General features: G+C 48.3%; 1 protein-coding gene across 1 annotated transcript in view; it reads right to left on the bottom strand.

Annotated features, from left to right (window-relative positions):
* Window positions 1-16323, bottom strand: part of UBE3C (ubiquitin protein ligase E3C) — a 120420-nt gene extending 104097 nt beyond the window's left edge. Inside the window, exon 1 of the mRNA XM_049642182.1 lies at window positions 15850-16323. Within this exon, the coding sequence (XP_049498139.1) occupies window positions 15850-15915 (66 nt within the window). The 5' untranslated portion in view covers window positions 15916-16323. The remainder of the gene's footprint in view (window positions 1-15849) is intronic.
* Window positions 16324-18103: the final 1780 nt, after the last annotated feature.

Genomic DNA, 18103 nt, shown 5'->3' with positions numbered 1-18103 from the left:
ATGTATAAAGGGCTAGCTATAAAAATGTGAAGGTAACATGAGCACTAAAAAATCTCCATATGAAAGAAGACTTTCTCTAAGAAACATGTATCACATCAACACTAAGTCTCGTTACGGTCTGTCATTTATTTAATAAATTTGAGTACATAAAAATTAGAACTTTCTACACGGAAAAATATAACACAGGTTAATAAAATAACAAAATAGGAACAACTATCTATAATAACGCAAAGCCAATTATTTGTAAAATCAGCAAAAGGTATATAAACAGTGCAGAGAGAAATAAAAATCTTCTAAACCTAAGAACTTCATTTCTACTCATTTTATAAATATGCAATACAAAGCCAACGAAAGAGGATTTTTCCCTATCTGTTTGGCAAACAGACTCAGGGAGCTGCTGTGAGTTACAGACAGCAGGCACTTTCATTCGCTGATAACCTCAGCAATCGAGGTGCATCTACTAAAACCCCAAATGTGCACAGCCTTTGAGCTAGCACTTCTAGAAACGTGACCTATACGAATTAAAGGCACATTTACAAGGATATGCACTGCAATGTTGCTTAGTGAAAAACTGACCATAAACGGCCATTAAAATATAAGACAGATAAGTTGTGCAACATTCACTGCACACAGGATCATCCGGCTCTGGAAAAGAATGCGCTCAATCCGCCTGCGCTCTTCTGGAACGATCTCCAAGATGGGTTATCAGGCGGTAAGAGGAGTGCTGCAGCCTGTTTCCCATGCTCTAGCAGGTGTTTAAACGAGAGAGGAGCACGCCCCCGGACGATTCCACACGCAGAGAACAATCTGTCAGGACCGGTGACGGAGGCAGTGAGGGGTGGGTGAGAGGTGAGGTGGGGGGGACTCGGACCGCCTTCCTCTGCGTCGTTATTTTCTACTGCTTGAGTTATTACCCATGCCCATGGAATACGTTCTCACCTTTGTAATAAACCAGTGAAGCCACAAGACGACATAAATTTTCAAAACCAGCTCCACGTAAACAAGTCCACGCGAAGTGGCTGGGAGGAAAAGCACAAGGAAGCACCACCAAAAAGAACCCTCAGACCGTGACCGCTCCGATTTATCACACGCATACTGGATCTTAAATCCTACAGGCCTAGAAGAAGCGGGGAATTCCCAGGAGCAGTTCTATACCAGTTCACAAAACACACTCATCAAGCGTTTCTGGCATGACGAGTCGGCGCCCACGGTCCTTTCGACCCTCATCTTCCCTCCACAGCTGTGACACTGCACCTCTTCCCCAACATGTAAACAAGAGTGAACGAAGCAAACTTCCCTATTTGAGCCTTGAGCTTTAGACACATTGTCTTGTCTCCTCTGAAAATTGAATGTGGCCAAACTTCAAAAATGCCATTAACAAAGATGTTTTTCAATAGGACAAAAAACGTTTTTTGTTTTTGGCAAATACATTTAGTGGTAACAAAATGAAGTTAAAAAAAATCAGTCATATATAGTTTAAATCAGATTTCATTAACTATCCGAATTTAAAAATTTATGGTCGAAAATCTAAGTGGAAGTCAAAGTACATTTATATAATGTAATTTCCATAAACCAAATGCTCAGACGGACCGCTAACCATTTATAAAAAGAACTTCAGCATGCTTATTAATATCTTGATTTTTAAAGCAATTATGAAGCTTCCTCTGTTTCACTATTTGGGTTATTTTCCGTTAGCAATTTACTGCATTTAACAGTGTAAACAGAATAATCAGTTTCACACCTGTTTTAAGTTGGTATTTTCCCACTCTCATGCACTAACAGAAGAGCAGTTTTACACAACTCAAAGAATCGTCAAGTAAAACACTTCCTTTTGAGTTAATTAAAATGTTAAATGTTAGCAAAAGTATTATTTGTGAATAATGCACAACCTACAATTTGCAGGTTTTTCCTAAGAACCTCTATGAAAATGTAAGAGAAACTAACTTCAGGTGCAAGCAAAAAGTATTTAAAGGTGCATCAAATACAATAAGTGCTAAATATCATATTTATAAAACAAAATGTGCAAAATGATTCCTAATTCAAAAAGTATATAGAAAAAGACTGGAAGAACATTTACCCACATATTAATAGTGCATGATTTCTAAACAGAGGGGAGGGTTCCAAAGAAGTAATTTTTCTTTACTTATGGCAGTAATTTAAAATCTTCTGTAATAAACATTATTTTATAATCAGAAAAGAGCCCACTTTAAAGTATCCAAAGCAAAATGCAACAGTTTAAATCCCATTACGATAAACTTGGAAAGACTTACAGGATACAAAGCAGGTAGTGGAACGTGACGCACCTAGGAAACACAACGCCAGAGACCTACAGGTGCTGGTGTGGACTCATTATGACACAGCACTCAGGAGGGGCATCTGGGGGACTCAGTCGGTTGGGCGTCCAACTTGGGCTCAGGTCATGTTCTCACGGTTCGTGGTTCGAGCCCCGCGCCGGGTTCTGTGCTGACAGCTCGGAGCCTGGAGCCTGCTTCCGATTCTGTGTCTCCCTCTCTCTGGCCCTCCCCCGTCTCACTCTCTCTCTCAAAAATAAATAAACATTAAAAAAAAATTTTTTTAATAAAAAATAAATTAATTAAAAAAAAAGATACGGCACTCAGGAGAACTGTAGTACGTTCTCTCCTTATCACTGAAAAGGTGATGGGGGATATGTTTATTTATGTTTACACTAGTTCCAAACAGACACTGAGGAAACTGGTAACGGTGGGGAAATCAGGAGTCTTTAGATGGATGGATCTGTCTTTAGATGGATCTCATTGTTTTTATAATTTTTTTCAATTAAAAAAAAATTTAACATTGCTTTAAAGGCCCCTGACTGGAAATGGAAACATTATGAGAGCAAGGTAATATTAAAAGTAATTCAGCCTGACTTTCTGATTAACAAGAATTATGACTTTGGTATTACAAGATGTGAAAAGGAGGAGCCCAGAAAAGGTAAGCAATGAAACTGCAGTTGGTCACGGAGATGACATTTTTTCAGGTTCCCATCACGCTTTTCACAATTTCATGTTTTGTTTAAATTTTTTTTAATGTTTATTTATTTCTGAGACAGAAACTGAGCATGAGCGGGGGAGGGGCAGAGAGAGAGGGAGACACAGAATCCGAAGCAGGTTCCGGGCTCCGAGCCGCCGGCACAGAGCCCGACGCGGGGCTCGAACCCACGGACCGCGAGATCACGACCTGAGCCGAAGCCTGACGCTCAACCGACTGAGCCACCCAGGCGCCCCACACAACTCCATGCTTTGCAGTAAGGATGTGGCATGAATTGTGCTGCTCGCCCACACGCCAGGGTTTACTGATGCCCCTTAAAACCATTAGAGCATTAAAGCTTCATTAAACGGAAAATTAACTCAAAAGGAAGGAGGGTTTTACTGGAGCCACCTTCCCGGGGCCTGGGGGACGTGCTCCTGGCCCTTCCACGGGAAACTGCAGCGCGGTGACATGGCAGACACGGCGTGTGCAGGCCACACAAGCCCCAGCCGCGCGTCCTGGGCCACAGGCCGGCGGGCCGACGCCTGAGCCCTGCAGGTTTGGCCAAAGTTCTGGACTCTCTGGCTCTGACTTCTTCCCTGGAAGAACTTCCAAGGAATGCTAACACAGTTAAATTAAAAAGTCAAGAAGCGAGAGCACAGGGGCAAAGCACCCTGCCAGAGGACAAATACCGAGGACGGTGGCCTGCCTACCTGTAACGAGGGAAGAGGGAAACGGAAACACCCTGGAGAGAAAATGCCCGAGAGGCTGACCGCGGGCCAAAGAAGCAAAGGCAGCACTGAACCCAAGCAACCAGGGAATAGAAACTGTTTTCCAGAGAACAAAGTGTATCAAAAGCCTTTCCAATGTGCATACTTGGACCAAGCAATTCAACTTCTTTAATTTATCCTAAAAAATAATTACATTGTTGGCTCTAAAGATGTTCACGATAAAAACAAACAACCTAAATGTCCAAAAAGAAAGGATAAACGGGGGCGCCTGGGTGGCTCAGTCGGAGCCTGGAGCCTGGAGCCTACTTCGGATTCTGTGCCTCCCTGTCTCTCTGCCCCTCCCCTGCTTGCGCTTGGTCTCTCTCTCGCTCTCTCAAAAATATACATTAAAAAAATTTTTTTTAAGAATAAACATAAATACTTCCAAGTCCACACAATGAGCATGTATTTTTTTAATTTTCAAATTGTTTTAAGTTTATTTTTTTTTGAGAGACAGAGGGGGAACGAGTGGGGGAAGGGCAGAGAGAGAGAAGAGAGAGAGAATCCCAAGCACACTCCACACTGTCAGCTCAAGCCCGACACGGTGCTTGATCCCGCGAACAGTGAGCTCATGACCTGAGCCGAAATCAAGCGTCAGACGCCTAACCGACGGAGCCACCCAGGCGCCCCCATGTACGGTAATTTTTAAACATAAAACAAAATTTTAATTTTAGAAAAGAGATGGAACGACTTGACTCTCTGCTTTGGGATAACATCGAGTCTGAACACAAGGCAGAGAGGAATGGCTACAGCAAAACACAAAAGCCTCAAAATAAAGCCTCATTCAACAGGTCCGCGGTCCCCCACCAGTCCCTGCTTTTTCCCACTCTGCCTCCGCGCATTCCCTCATTAAAGCCACTGTCTGGGGGCGAGTGCGGCCACCCACACACGGACATCACGCTAGCCTTCCGCTCACCAGGTCCTGACGCGCGATCGCCTCTGCACGCCCCTTTCTCTGCCTCTTGTGTAAATGCTGGCAGCCGTGGGAGTTCTGTTCGGAGCCTTCTGAGCGAACCCTTTCTCCCGACGACTCCGTGCATCGCACAATTTCCACCACCTGCTGATGGACTGAGGGACTCGGGGTCTCTACCCGAAGCTCCAGACGGGCGCTTCCTGAACACCCTCCACCACTCAAACCGAACAACTCCCCAGGAATTTAACGTCTTGGCTCGCGGCCTCACTCTCCACTCCGGTAATCCCAGACGAACGCCTGAAGTGCCCCCTCTCATTGCAGAGCTCACCGATTCTACCTCGCCCACAGCTCTCGAAGGCCCCTCCACTCAGGCGCCCACCACGGTGCGTCAGGCCCGCATTACTCGTCTGCACAACTGCGGCTGCCTCCCTCTCTCCCACCTGGCCTCCCACCACCCGCACTGCCCCACACTCATCTCTCCAAAACCCGTTTGCCCACAGTCACTTTACTGCTTAAAATCCCTCACTGGCTCACCCACGTGCCTGGATATGCCTGAGTGTGACCCACAGAACCTTTATGATCTGGGCCCTGACCGCCTCTCACCGGCCTTCTCTCCAACACTGACTCCAGCCACGTTGAGCAATCTGTAGGTGATTAGCACTTCTCCGCGGCTGGCCACTTCTGTCCGTGCTGTCCCTCCTCCCCATGGCAACGAGGTCCATATATACATAGTAGCAAGGATCCCAGTCCAGCATACGAAAGCCTAGGGCACCAACCTTATGCCATTTGCTTGGGGTTCTGGAAACAGGATACACACAGCACGAAAAGGAAAACAAGCTTCGTCCCTCCATTCTGGTATACCAACATCCAAAAGAGCTCCCAGATGGCCCAAAATTTACTGTGATCCTCCCCTACTTCACTCACCTCTCTCCTATACCCTCATGTGACTGCCTCCTGCCCTACGGTTGTCATGGTGACAACCCACAGACACTCGGTCCAAAATTATCTACTCCCCCTGGCCCAACTGTGTGCCCCGCCTTCTCCAAGGGTGGCTGGATCAAAGAGGTAAATGATCTAAATAAGTAAATTCCCACGGCTGCAAATAAATGACACCTGCTTACGTTTCTAAGGCGCAGAGCTACAAAACTGTCTCTGAGTCAACTAAGTTTCACCAAAACATCTACTGAAAATTTATTTGGCTGATAATCTTTGCTTTTTAACTGCTTCATATTTGCATAATAGTTACATAGCCAGTAACTACTGACTCAATATAGTAGGAGAGAAGGAAAGCCATAATATTTCAATCCTAATAGGCTGTTAAGACAGAAAAATAGCACATGTAAGTCACGTGTTATTAGCATTTACAACTTAGCTGAAACTGATACCCCTTCTGCGGTGGCTTCAGCATATTTCCACAAGGTCTTTGAGGTTGCTTCCCTTTAAGAGGTGGAGCGTGACCCCCACCCCACCGACCTTGAGTGTGGACCGGATACACAAACAGAATCCGACAAAAATGTATGTGACTTTCAGGACTGCCTCGTACAGGCATGCCGCTCTCTCCCTGCACTCCCAGGTCACACGCCATGTCAGGAGGACAGTCAAGGAGTTCTAAGGAGATGTGCACGTAGCAGGGAACTGACACCTCCCACCAAGACCCAGCACTAACTTCCGTGCACGTGGACAAGCCAGCCCAGGAGTGGCTCCCCCAGCGCGTGGACAAGCCAGCCCCCCAGGCAAGGCTTTAGGCACCGCAGCCTCACAGAGATCCTGAGCCAGAACCACCCACCAACTGCTCTCAGATCCCCGTTCCACAAAACTGAGTGGACAGCAAGAACGTACTGCTCCAAGCCACCATTCTACAGGAACTGTAAGTACCACGTCCTTCATTCACTGGAAATTAAGAAAGTGGTAAAGCAGGTATTGTGACATTTAGATTAATGTAATTTAAATGCACACTGAAGTCCTGTTTTGTAATCTGCTTATTTCCATTAACAATGAATCCTTTTAATAAATACAAGACATTAAAATATAAATATTAATAAGCACACATCATGTGCACTTTAAACGGCTGTCTAGTATTCCGTTACACTGTTGTATTACCATTTGCTTCACAAATTTCCTGCTAGACATTTATGTTGCTTCAAATTGTTCAATATTATGGGTGTCGCCGCAATCATCTCTTCCCCTGCGTCTTTCCTCTGCACCTGTCAGATTAGTTCCTTAGGATAAAGGTCTTAAAGCACAATAACTGGATGAGAAGGGATGTACCTTGTTAAGGCCTCTGATGTTCAACTGCCCCCTGCCCCCCCGCCCCCAGCCGGCAGGTTGAGACAACTTACAAGGCACCCACACCGCCAGCGGGCATTTCCATCTTTAACCCGGTTACCACGGGAGGTGCTGGACCGTATGGACACACGCCGACAGAAGTTCCTGCTCCTGCCTTTATGATGACAACCAGTGTGGGCACGCAGAGGCCGTGGCAGAACAGGAACGTGTGGAAGGCAGATACCCTGACGGTGGTATAAAATAATAGGATGCCTAACTTCCAAGCTCCCAGCTGTCTGCATTCTATGAAAGTTCTAAGAATATAGGGAAAGTTACATTCGAAGAAAACTCCAGACTGCTTTTGCAATAAACTCTTTTGAGGCTCTTCTGCAGTCCTATGAGGCTTCCTGTAATGCGCATTACTTTAGTTAAGAGACCTAGTTGGCAATTAACTGCATAACCCACGAAAATCGGCTTAAGTGTGCAAAGGCAGGCAGGGACTAGCGAGGCAAGCTCATACCTGGGGAACAAAATTTCAGGAGGTGCTCGCGCTCAGGGCGGTGCTAGTGCAGGGCCAGCCACAGTGTGAGCTTGACAGTAAGGCCACCTTGAACCCTCCAGTGGTACTTGAGGGGCCCTGCTTGCCTCACCCGAGGCCCTGAGTGCAAGTAGTACAAAGAGAATTAGACAAACAGTCTCAGCCCTTCTCTTCTGCTTGATTTCCCTAAGAACCAGATCGTGAATTCCCGACCTCTGTTACGGGGAACTACAGGTTTTTGGTCTTGCGTGTGAAGGCCACCAGTTAATTACACACAAGAGAAGAGACACGGCACTGGCGGGTAAAACGGCAGCGTGATCCCAGCCTGACAGAAAATTAACACTTTTAAATCTGACCTTAGAACGCATTTTTACTTCACTCACTGCCAGATCTGTAAGAAAGTTTTAGTTTCTACTGCAACGTACACAGAGTAGGCATGACAACACATATACCCAGTGCCAGCTTTTTAAAACAAAATAGCATGGGATTTTTTTTAAGTTAAAAGATTTTACATAAGATCTTCAATTGCAGAATAGAGGGCAGTTTTACAGAGCCAGCCAATCAGAGTTCTACAATCTTAAGCGCAGTCCAAACCCAGGTGCCTGGGTGGCTCAGTCGGTTGAATGGTTGACTTCGGCTCAGGTCACGATCTCACAGTTTCTGAGTTCGAGCCCCGCGCCCACTTCCGATCCTCTGTCCCCCTCTCGCTGCTCCTTCCCCGCTTGCACTGTCTCTCTCAAAATAAATAAACTTAAGAAGAAGAAAAAATTGTCTACACCTATCAAAGAGGAAAATTAAACTTGCAGTAGCTGGCTTTGGTAGGCCCTAGAGTATAATAACTCCTTCTATGAACCCAGCATTACCCTAACGCCAAACCCAGAAAAAAATATCACAATATCAAAGATCACTATCTCTTATGAATATAGATGCAAAACTCTCCAACAAAGTACTGTCAAACACAATCCAACAAGGTATAAAAATAAATACAGAAGACAGCCGGTGGTGGTGATCCCAGGCTGGCAAGGCTGGTTCAGCATTCAGAAATCATTGAGGGTAATCCGCCACACCGACGGACTAAAGAAAAATCACATGACCACATCAGTAGATGCAGAAAAGCATTTGACAAACCCCAACACCCATTCATGATAAGAACGCAGTAAACGAGAAATAGAAGGGAACTTCCTCACCTTGATAAAAAACATCCACAAAGTATCTGCAGTTAACATCAAACTTAATGGCGACAAACTAGCAACTTTCCCAGTAAGATCAGGAACAAGGCTAGGGCATTCCCTCCACACCACTGATTTACCATTCCTGAAAGTCAGAGCTAATGCAGAATGCAGTGAGAAAAGAAACGGAAATAACAGGTAGACAAATTAGGAAGACAAAAAGAAAACTGTATTTGATCACAGATGACAGGATCATCCATGTAGAAAATTCCAACAAACTGATCAAAAACAAAACCAAAAACATCACTTCCGCTATGGAAAACAGTTTGGAGGTTCCTCAAAAAATTAAAAACAGAACAACCTGGGGCGCCTGGGTGGCTCAGCCAGTTGAGCATCTGCCTCCGGCTCAGATCATGATCTCGCGGTTCGTGGGCTGGAGCCCCGCGTCGGGCTCTGTGCCGACAGCTCGGAGCCTGGAGCCTGCTTTGGATTCTGTGTCTCCCTCTCTCTGCCCCTCCCCTGCTCATGCTCTGTCTCTCAATAATAAATAAACGTTAAAAAAGTGTTTTAAAAACAGAACGACCTCATGATCCAGCAGTCCTACTTCTGGGTGTGTGACAGCCAAAGGAAATAAAAACAGGATCTCAAAGAGCTATCCGCACCCTCATATTCACTGCAGCGTTTCTCCCAGCAACCAAGAAATGGAAACGACCAAAATGTACATCAACAGGTGATGGACAAAAATGCGGCCACTGGATACACGACAGGATGTTATTTGGCCACGAGAAAGATGAAGATCCTGCCATCTGTGACAACATGGGTGGACCCTGAGGACACTGTGCTCAGTGAAATAAGCCAAAGACAAATACTGTATGAGCTCACTTATATGTGGAACGTAGACTCCTAAAAAAAAAAAAAAAAAAAAAAAGGCAAATGGGGGCGCCTGGGTGGCTCAGTTGGCTAATCCTCCGACTTCAGCTCAGGTCATGATCTCGCGGTCTGTGAGTTCGAGCCCCATGTCAGGCTCAGTGCTGACAGCTCAGAGCCTGGAGCCTGCTTTGGATTCTGTGTGTCCCTCTCTCTCTGTCCCACCCCTGCTCGTGCTCTGTCTCTCTCTGTCTCAAAAATAAATAAAAACGTTAAAAAAAATTAAAGAAAAAAAAGTCAAATGTCTGGAAACAGAGACTATGAAACTGGCTGCTGGGAGCTGAGCTAAGGGTTAATACAAATCAAAACTCAACTGCTTTCCTTTATACCAGCAATGAACGGCTGGAATTTGAAATTAAAAACAGTGCCATTATATTAGGTCCAGAAAAATGAATCACTTAGATCTAAATCTAACAAAACATATATAAGGTTTACACAAGGAAAACTATCAAAGTCTGATGAATGAAATCAAAGAACTAAACCCTGGAGGTACTTACGCCATGTTGGATAGGAAGACTCAATATTGTCAAAATGTCAGGTTTTCCCAAATTGATCTACAGATTGCGCAATCCCAATGAAAATCCCAGAATACCCCACACAATGCTGACGAAAAAGAACAAAGCGGCACTATCCAACTTCAAGACTTCCTATAATGCTACAGAAATCAAGACAGGGTGACGTAGGCAAAACAAACACAACAAAACAAACCCCAAACAGATCAACAAAGAAAGGGCAGCTTTTCAACAAAACAGGCTGCAGCAACTGGTCATCCATGCAAAACAACAAATAAAAAGAAAAGCAGAAAACCAGACACTGACCTTCTATCTTTCACAAAAATTTCCCCAAAATGGATCATAGACCCAAATGTAAAACACAAAAGTATAAAACTACTGGAAGCTAACGTTTTATAAAAGCCACGTGACCTTGTGTTTGGCAAACTTTTTAGACACGACGTCAGAAGCGTAATCCATGAAAGAAAGTATTGATAAAATTGGACTTCATTAGAATCACAAACTTCTGCTCTGCAAAAGACAGTTAAGAGAATGAGAAAAACAAGCCAGAAGAAACTGGGGGAAAATATATGCAAAAGACATATTTGAAAAAGAACTTGTATATTCGCAAAATATACACAAATACATAAGAAATGTATACAAAGAACTCTTGAGACTCAACAATAAGAAGACAACTAACTGAAAAGTGGGCAAAAGGGAACGTATACAGATGGCAAATGAGCACATGAAAAGGTGATCCACACCCCTTGTCATCAGGGAGCCGCAACGGAAAATGACGAGGACATCACTGCCTCCCAGCAGAATGACTACAATGCGATCACCGGCAACCACCGAGGCTGGACAGAATGTGAGGCAACAAGGACGGCTCACTGTTTGTTGGTGGGGAGGCAAAATGGTGCGGCCACTCGGCAGGACACTGGGCAGTTTCTTACAAAGTTAAACACTTTAGGGGCGCCTGGGTGGCTCAGTCGGCTGAGCGTCTGACTCTTGATTTCAGCTCAGGTCATGATCTCATGCTTGTGAGATGGAGCCCCACGTCAGGCTCCACCCTGACGGCACGGATGCTGCTTGGGATTCTGTCTCCCTCTGTCTGCCCCCCCCCCGCCCCCATGTGGCCCCCCCCCCCCCAAAATAACAAAAAACTTAAAAAAAAAAAAAAAAGATCTCGCCACTTTTTGACCTCCCGGTCACTCCCTGCATGCTGCGATCTGACTTCCGACCCTACCACCCTGGAGTATTGTCCCCACGAAGCCACCCAGGTCTTCCTGGTGGCTTGTTAGTATTGCCGCAGTGCCTCCCTGCAGCGCTTGGCACTGTGGTCACGCCTCCTCCCCACCACCCCCACCCCGCCCTCCACCAGGTGTGATTCTTTCCTAAGTATTCTCCTCACTTATTAGATGTTAACATACCCCACAGGCCACACCCCATCCCAAACGCCAGGCCTCCTCCCTAGGGACTTCTTTCTGAGTCATCTACCTGCCGGTAACTACCAAATCTGCATGTCTGGCCCAGATTTCTCCCTCATTTCACACAGGTACAATCAACAGCCTGTTCCACATCTCCGTCTATGTCCATAGGAACCTAGACATTCCATTTAACAACCACTCCCCTCTTGGAGAATCCACACCCTACAACTCACACATCTATACTGCTCTACGTGGACCAGAGACCCCAACCTCATCCCAGACTCAGCTCATCAGGCGGAAAGCTGACCCAGACCAATCAGATTTCCTCTCAGATCCAACTGCCCCAGTTGGACACCCAAACTAGGAAATCATACACTGCCGAGATCATGTGCAAGAAAAAGGGAGAAAGCCAGTGGGCAGGGAGGCAAGAATGAAGGAGGCGGCACAGCTCGGGGAGAAAAACCGAGTAACCACCTGGGTCCTGATGACTTGTATCTGGATTACGTCTGTCCTTACGTTCTTTGAAACAGCATCATATTCCTCCCATAAATCTTTCCCCCTACTGAGCTATTTTCAATGGATTTCTACACTTGTGATTAAATGGCTCCTAAAATACTCTTTTATGCACTCCAAGAAAGGGAAAAAATACTGCGCTAACTAGGTCATGCCACCAAGATGTATCCTGACTTCAGAAATACTAAAAATCAGGAAACTGTGTGACTTAGAATCAGTGGAATCCAGTATACACTTACTCCATGTATCCCCTTCCACCCACCAACCCTAATTCTATCCATCCTTCAAGACTAAGCCCCAACCAACTCTCCCTCTTCCTGGACCAGCCCCAACAGAATTCTTGAATGTAATAATAATATTACTTCAAGAGTTACAGTAACAATAGTTATTTAGCTTCTTTGTTGTTGTTTATTTTTGAGAGAGAGAGGGAGAGAGACAGAGAGAGGAGTGCGAGTGGGGGAGGCTGGGCAGGGAGGAGGAGACAGAATCGGAAGCAGGCTCCAGATTCTGAGCTGTCAGCATGGAGCCCGATGCGGGGCTTGAACCCACGAACCGCGAGATCATGACCTGAGCCAAAGTCGGACATCCAACCGACTGACCACCCAGGCGCCCTCAATAGTTATTTAACTTCTAACTAAGTCTTGTCTCTTCAACAAGATTATAAGGAGGGCATGGACTTTTCCTTATGATGTTTCATATGCTACACAGAGCCTTTACAAATAACCACTAAAATACTCATTTAATTTGGGGAAAAAAAGATGTATTTAAAAGGTGGCCATATTCAGTTTTCTACCCAGCCCAAGAAAGGAGAAACAGTTACGAATAATTTAATACATGAAGGAAAGACCATTATAACCTTTTGCTTTTTAAATGAGGGGAAAGAATTGTATCATAGCCAAAGAAAATTAAGGAAAATATGCATTGGTACCTGCTCAACAGAATTAGTTGCGAGGAAACAAAATTAAAGCTACAATGAAACTACATCGCCACCAGAATTGCCAAAATTAAAAGGACTAACGATAATGAATGTTGACAAGGAAGTAAGGCCACCGGCCCCCTCCACACACTGCAGGTGTGTGCACTAGAGCAAAGCCTAAGTGTGTGCAGAACCCAGCACACGAGTGTAAGTGCACACCTGACATTACACACACCCGTAAGTACAGAATGCATCAACTATAGTGTGGAGGAACGCAGAGAAATGCGGACCCAAAGAAGCCAAATCCGGAAAACGGGAACAAACCGGATGTGACTCCACTCACACCAAGTTCAGCAGGCAAAACTCACCTACAGTAACAGAGATCAAACAGCAATTATCTTTGGGAGAAGGGATACTGACTGGAAGGGGGCAGGAGGGAGCCTACGGAATGCCGGAATGCCGGGAATGTTATGCGATGGGGGTGGGGTGGTCACAAGGGTGCAGTGGACCGCAGACATCCTTCAAGCGGCACCTGCTGTTGACTCCCCACCCATCCCCCAGCCGCCATGTGTTAGCCACCTCCGGCTCCTAAAGGCTACCCTCAGGGTGACTGCCCTCAGCAGAGGGGCCGCAGTGCCACACTCCCATCCTCACGCCAAGAGCGGCCTGCAGCCAACGACCAACTGATACGGGAGGGTGACAGAATTCCAGGTCCCTTCACGCAAGAAGGGGGCAGCCCCGTGATGCCAGCCAAGCTCCTGAGTTCCCCGTGGGGCTGAGACAGGCTCCAAGGAAGAAGACCCTTTCCCCTGCCCTCTCCTTCTCCCGCCTCCGTTTCACCTGCAGCGAGGTCACCTCCTCAAGCTCTTCTAGGGACATGACCTAAGACACATACATTGGATGTCTAATCTGCACCCCAATCAAAAAGAAAACGGTTCTGCACAGCTAAAAAGCAGGATATGCAGCCTCCCCCGAGACCCTGACCGCTAGATGAGCGCTTTCCTCGGGCTGGAGCTGTGCTCATAGTTGAGAAGACGGGGTCGGGGCACTGGCAGGGCATGCGGGGGCACTCCTGTCTGTAAGAGAAATCAGGAGCCCCTGCGGAGAAGTGACATGGGTTGTGAGGTGGTGACCTGCCACCAGCTCGCTGTGCACGTACAACCGGCCATGTGCTCTCCACCTCGCCTGTACACCAGATCTGGTCCGGAGGTGCTCCGAGGCCTCTTGTACCCTCCTCCATCTCACCTGTAATCTCCATGAATACCCAAGCCACGGAAGGTCACCCCTGCCCACCCTGCCACACGTACACAGTACCCAGCTCTAACACCTAGTCCTGCAGCCAGCTACCCTCAACCAATCACGGTCATGCACAACTCAAAGCCTGAAAATCAGCACACTTCTCTACCAACTCCCTACTGGGTCCCCTTCCTCCATCCTAGGAGGCCATCATACACACCCCTAAAGCACAATTTTATTTACATGTTTTTGAAATCTTTTTTAAAGTTTATTTTTGAGAGAGAGAAAGAGAGCCAGCGGGGGGGGGGGGGGGGGGGGGGGGGGGGGGGGGGGGGGGGGGGGGGGGTGGAGGGAGAGGGAGGGAGACACACAATCCGAAGCAGCTCCAGGCTCAGAGCTGTCAGCACACAGCCCAACACGGGGCTCGAACTCACGAACCACGAGATCATGACCTGAGCCGAAGTCGGATGCTTAACCGACTGAGCCCCCGAGGTGCCCCTCCCAGAGCACAATTTTAAAGGGATGTTCCTACTTGAAGTATGCACTCAGGATTATGTGACAACTCAGCTATTTATTTAAGTGTAACATACAGAATATACTCAACAAACAAAAACAATATGCAAAGCATTTAAAAGACATTTTAGGGGCGTCTGGGTGGCCCCGTTGTCAAGCGTCCCACTCTTGCTTTCGGCTCAGGTCATGATCTCATGGTTGGGGAGATCAAGCCCCGTGCTGGGGTCTGTGCTGACAGCGCAGCTGCTTGGGGTTCTCTCTCTCTGACCCTCCCCCGCGCTCTCTCCCTCTCTCTCTCTCCCTCTCTCAAATAAACATTAAAAACTATTTTAAAATAAGTAAATAAAATAAAAAATAAAGTAAAAGACGTTTAAAAAATTCTTCAGTAAATAATCAACTAATTCGATTCACTTAAACTTTTCAAACACTTCAAGCACGGGGGCCAGATTTTTATTTTGAACCTTTAAAACCTAAGCAGGCAGAAAAGGGACCCATGAACCGGCACAGAGGAGAAATGGTGAGAAACAAGGGAATGAAACAGCGCTGGCACCTATCTGTTGGCAGTTCCGCTGAACCAATAGCCGCCGGTCATCAGAGAGGGCAGCAGGATAGCCGGAGCCCGCTCCCCCTCACTCTAAACAATTGTAAGAATAATGGTATGACCAACGGTCCCAGAGTGTCCCCGCACTCCTTCCAGAAAGCTGGTGAAGAATAATCCACACAGCCTCGGATCCAAACACGTGGCCGGCGAGGAGTTGCGCCTGGATTTCAGAGGTTGTTGACATTAACAGACACATTCTGGCCACTTCCTACAACAGAAACCACCCCTTAGGTGGTGGATTCTGAAAGCAACCGCTACCAGAAGTCAAGGGTGAGAGTAGCGAGAGCTCATTTTAAACAGAAACATTATGTCCTTTGCCCGAGTTCTGTCACCACCGGGATTCAAAGGGCTGTCCGCCTTCAGCATCCTTGCAGTGTCTGGAACCTAAGGAGCGCAGATCACCGGCGATTCCCGTCTACAAAGCCCTTTTCCTCATCAGACCCGCTTCAGCGCATCAGAAGCAGGTGGCCGCGCAGCGGGCCGGCCCCGCGGCCCCCCGCCCGCCTCCGGGGGCCCGGATCCCCGACGCAGGCCGCCCGCCCGGAGGGCCCGAGACGCCGCAGACACACAGGCCGCTCTTACCTTCCTACTGGCGCCTCCGAGGGACACCTTGGGCCTCGTTTTGAAATCCCCTTCAAAACTAAACATCTTTAACAGCTTATCCCATCTGGGAGGAGCCCCCGACCCTGAGAGCAGCGGGGCGGGCGGGGCGGGCTCCCGCGGGGGAGGGGCCTCTTACGGGGAGGGGTCTCCGAGGGGAGGGGTCTCCCGCGGGGAGGGGTCTCCTGAGAGGAGGGGTCGCCTGCGGGGAGGACTACGCCGCAGCGGGGAGCGACCCCGAGCCCGCCCAGGGGGCTCTGCCCGCCGGGCCTGCCCTCGGGTGGGGGAGGCGGCGACACTGGGGGGGCGGCTCCTCCTCACCTCCCCCCTCATCCACGCCTCCCCACTGCTCCGGCCGAGGCCGAGGGCGCCGGCAGGGCCGCAGACCCCGCACTTGCACCGGGAGCAGCCGCCGGGAGGAAAGATGGCCGCCGGCCGGGGCTGGCGTGCGCGGTCCCGCCTGCGCGCGCGCGCCCGACGCCGACGCCCTCCACCCCGCGGGCCGCCGGCGTGCGCGCGCCCGCTATCGACGCCGCGGCGCTCCCCTGGCCCCGCCAGCGTGCGCGCACCCGCCGCCGACGCCGCGGCGCTCTCCGGAGCCGGGCAGCGTGCGCGCTCCCGTCGCCGGCGCGCTGAAGCGTGGGAAGGTGCCGCGGTGACCTGGCTCTGCGGCCGGGGCGCGTAGGTGAGGGGCGGGGCCGGGGGCGGGGAGGGGCGGTGGGGGCCGGGGCCACGCGAGAGGCGCTGAGGGGTCCCTCGCCGCGAGCACTCCCAGGACAGGTGCGGGGGACCGGTGGGCGCCCGCACCCCGCGGCTGAACTCGGGGGTGGCTTGTGCGCCTTGCCGGGAAGCGGGCTGGTGGCTTTCGGTCTGAGGCCGGACTTGACCGATGTGACACCGAGAGAAACGGCCTCATTAGATAACTTAATGCCCGCGCAGCGTGCAAACATTTCAGGTTGTGACCAAGGTCACGCGTGTCCTTCATACGCATACGTGCAAGTACATTTCCCGTACGTGCCGTGTCCACACGTACATACACATACACCTGTCACATTCGCAAATGTATGTACACATACTTACACGTGAATCTAATCCTATACACACGACTGAAACCGAAAATCTACAAGCCAGTGGTTTTCATTACTGTGTGGAATGTGGATCTTTTTTTTTTTTTTTTAACGCTGGCCACAAAGCGCTAACTACGTTTCTCGACACGCTAATGGGCTTCGATAGCAGTTTGAAAAATCCTGCCGCGCACACACACACTGTATCAATGAGGTCACAATATAGTGTGTGTTTTTATTCTAAGTTAGGATCGAAAAACGTTGAAAGCCACCGGAAGAACGTTCATTCTACCACTTACTGTGATATGTCAAGAGATCCTTGATTCATCAAAAATATTCAACTTTTACCAAATTTGAAACTTTACAGACTTTGTAAATAAAACATGCTTTTTTTTTTTTTTTGACCTGTCAGAGGAGAAAAAATTAAAACTATTGGGGATATCAGTATGCACCCTCATTAAGTGCGTCTTCCCAGAGTTCTCAGGTTTGGCCTCAGATAAATTCTTCCAAGGTCTAGACCGAGAGTGAGGAGCAGACAAGCCCAACCGGTGTGAACACCAAGCCTGGTTGTCCAGTGTCATCTTCGCTGGGAATTAAGGTGTGTGGCCTCCACCTGCTGGGTGTTTTTCATATTTTCTAGTTGGCTGAGAACGTGGGCACGGAAGAGGGTGCTCTTTGACAAAACCCCGCGTTGCCGTTCCTCATTTGGTCTTACGTTCCACCTACCGCTGGCGGCGGGAACACCGCGGTTTGTCAGGTGGCCCATCGTGCGACCCAACTACTTCACCTGGGGCTCCGCTGGAGAATTAGTCATCCGCCCCACGCTGGAGGGAAGGAAACACAGCTTAGCAGGATGTGATGCCTCTGAAAGATTTTCAAGGATTTTTAGATTTTTTTTTTTTTTTTTAGAGAGAGAAAATCCCAGGCAGGCTCCACACTCCGCGCAGAGCCCAACACAGGGCTCAATCCCACGATGCCGGGATCATGACCTGAGCCAAAATCAAGAGTCAGATGCTCAACAGACCCAGCCACCCAGGCGTCCCTGAAACATTTCTTAAAAATACTTAAAAAAATTTTTTTTAATGTTTATTTATTTTTGACAGAGAAAGCATGAGCGAGGGAGGGGCAGAGAGAGGGGGAGACACAGGATCCAAACCAGGCTCCGGGCTCTG

Source organism: Panthera uncia, chromosome A2 (assembly GCF_023721935.1).
Source record: "Panthera uncia isolate 11264 chromosome A2, Puncia_PCG_1.0, whole genome shotgun sequence".
Classification (NCBI taxonomy): Eukaryota; Metazoa; Chordata; class Mammalia; order Carnivora; family Felidae; genus Panthera; species Panthera uncia.
This window is presented reverse-complemented; position numbering and strand designations above follow the sequence as displayed.